The sequence below is a fragment of the Mesitornis unicolor genome, unplaced genomic scaffold (assembly GCF_000695765.1).
Source record: "Mesitornis unicolor isolate BGI_N332 unplaced genomic scaffold, ASM69576v1 scaffold38063, whole genome shotgun sequence".
Taxonomy (NCBI): Eukaryota; Metazoa; Chordata; class Aves; order Mesitornithiformes; family Mesitornithidae; genus Mesitornis; species Mesitornis unicolor.
The window spans coordinates 2,114-3,715 of NW_010176005.1; the positions used below are offsets into that span (position 1 = coordinate 2,114).

At 63.6% G+C, this 1,602-nt stretch overlaps 1 protein-coding gene across 1 annotated transcript in view; it reads right to left on the reverse strand.

Moving 5' to 3' along the window:
• The window catches only part of LOC104538427 (endothelin-converting enzyme 2-like), a 5,402-nt gene that overhangs the window by 1,354 nt on the left and 2,446 nt on the right, over positions 1 to 1,602 (reverse strand). The window contains 5 exon segments of the mRNA XM_010181627.1: positions 289 to 399; positions 685 to 788; positions 967 to 1,044; positions 1,143 to 1,241; positions 1,452 to 1,562. Coding sequence (XP_010179929.1) covers positions 289 to 399; positions 685 to 788; positions 967 to 1,044; positions 1,143 to 1,241; positions 1,452 to 1,562 — 503 coding nt within the window.

The window sequence follows — 1,602 nt, forward strand, 5'->3', positions numbered from 1 at the left end:
GGGGGTGATGTTGTCATAGCTTGTCCCCAGCCCGGGCACCCCCTCTGCAGCCTGGGCACCCCAACTGTGACCGGGGCACGCCAAAAGACCCTGCTCTGGTTGGCACCCAGCTGGGAGCAGGCCCTGTTGGGGACACTGGGTCCCATGAGGACTTTACAGGCTGTGGTGGCTGTGGGGTGTAAAGCCTTGGTGGACCCTCACCCCCCAGGGCTTTGTTTCCTGGTTGTGGGGGGCTCTGTGGGGTGTCTGTGCCTCCCTTCACCCTCCCTGTCCCTGTGCCAGGCTCACTTGGGGTGGTTGCGGGCATAGAAGGGGGCCTGCAGGATTCCGGCGGGGAAGACGATCCCGTTCTTGGTGGGCAGGTAGTAGGCGTTGACGGTCTGTGGGGTCATGCTCCACCTGGGGACAGGGAGAGGGGACAGGGGTCAGGCAGAGATGTGTCCCCTCTCCCCCAGCACCCTCCTGTGTCATCTCCCACCGCAAGCCCCCTGTGCTGCCCTGCCCGGGGCTGGCACCGCTGCCCCGTGACCAAGGGACCTGGTCCCAAAGCCAAGCCAGAGCTACCACAGGTGATCAGCCCATGGTGTGACCTTCCCCCAGGTGCCACCCAGGCCATGCTGGGGACAGCACCGTGACATTGTGTCGGTGTCACATCCTCCGCCCTCCCCAGGCCCTGCCCCTTACTGGTCGCGGTTGGGGGGTTTTCGGAGCTGGTCGGCCATCACTTTGGCAGAGAAGTTGTAGAAGTTGAGCATGTTCTGGAAAAAGGAGTCCTCCGAGACCTCGTACTGGGGAGGAAGAGGGGGGGTGAGGAGGGGTTCCACCAGGGGCTGTTCCTCCCTATCCTATCTGGGATGCTCTCAGTACTGGGGTGGCTCTGTGTAACTCCCCACCCCAAATGGGTCCCCTAACTAGGGACATCATCCCACCACGTAGCTGGACCCCCTCGCTGTGAACAACCCCTACCCCATCATAGACATCATCCAGCTCCTTGTTGTCCAGGATGAAGTCGGGGAAGCCGATCATGTCGTAGATGGCATCCGCCTGTGCTGGGAAAGGCCCCGATGGTAAGAGGGGGTGGGGAGGGGGCTTCCCAGCATGGGAATGGGGGTGTCTCCCCCCGCTGCCCTCCCCGGGGTCACCTTCTCCTTTGCAGCCTGCCTGGTCTTCTGGTCCATCCAGTCCAGCTGGTCCAGAGACACCTCGAAGGCCGCCCGGATCTCGCTGATCATCTCCTCGGCCTGGGGAAGGGAGGGGATGAAGCCCCCTGTCCCCTTCCCTGCCCCTTTCTGCCCCCCGCAGCATCTCAGGCAGAGACAGGGGGCAGGACACAACCTCTCAGGGGCTGGGGGTCACTGCTCCCCACCTCCCAGCCCTGGGGTTTGGGGAGGGGAAAGGGGGGGTTTCCATGGGCAGTGATGGGGAGGTGATGGGAGCAGAAGGATCCTCACGATGGCTTTGCTGTCCCGGTCGAAGGTGGCTTTGACAAAGAGGGAGCCCAGGGCGAAGCCCAGAGTGTCGTCCGTGTTGGAGATGCAGGTTTGCCAGCGGGGCGTACAGGACTGTGGGAGCGAGATGGGGGGCTGTGAGACCCCCCAGCCC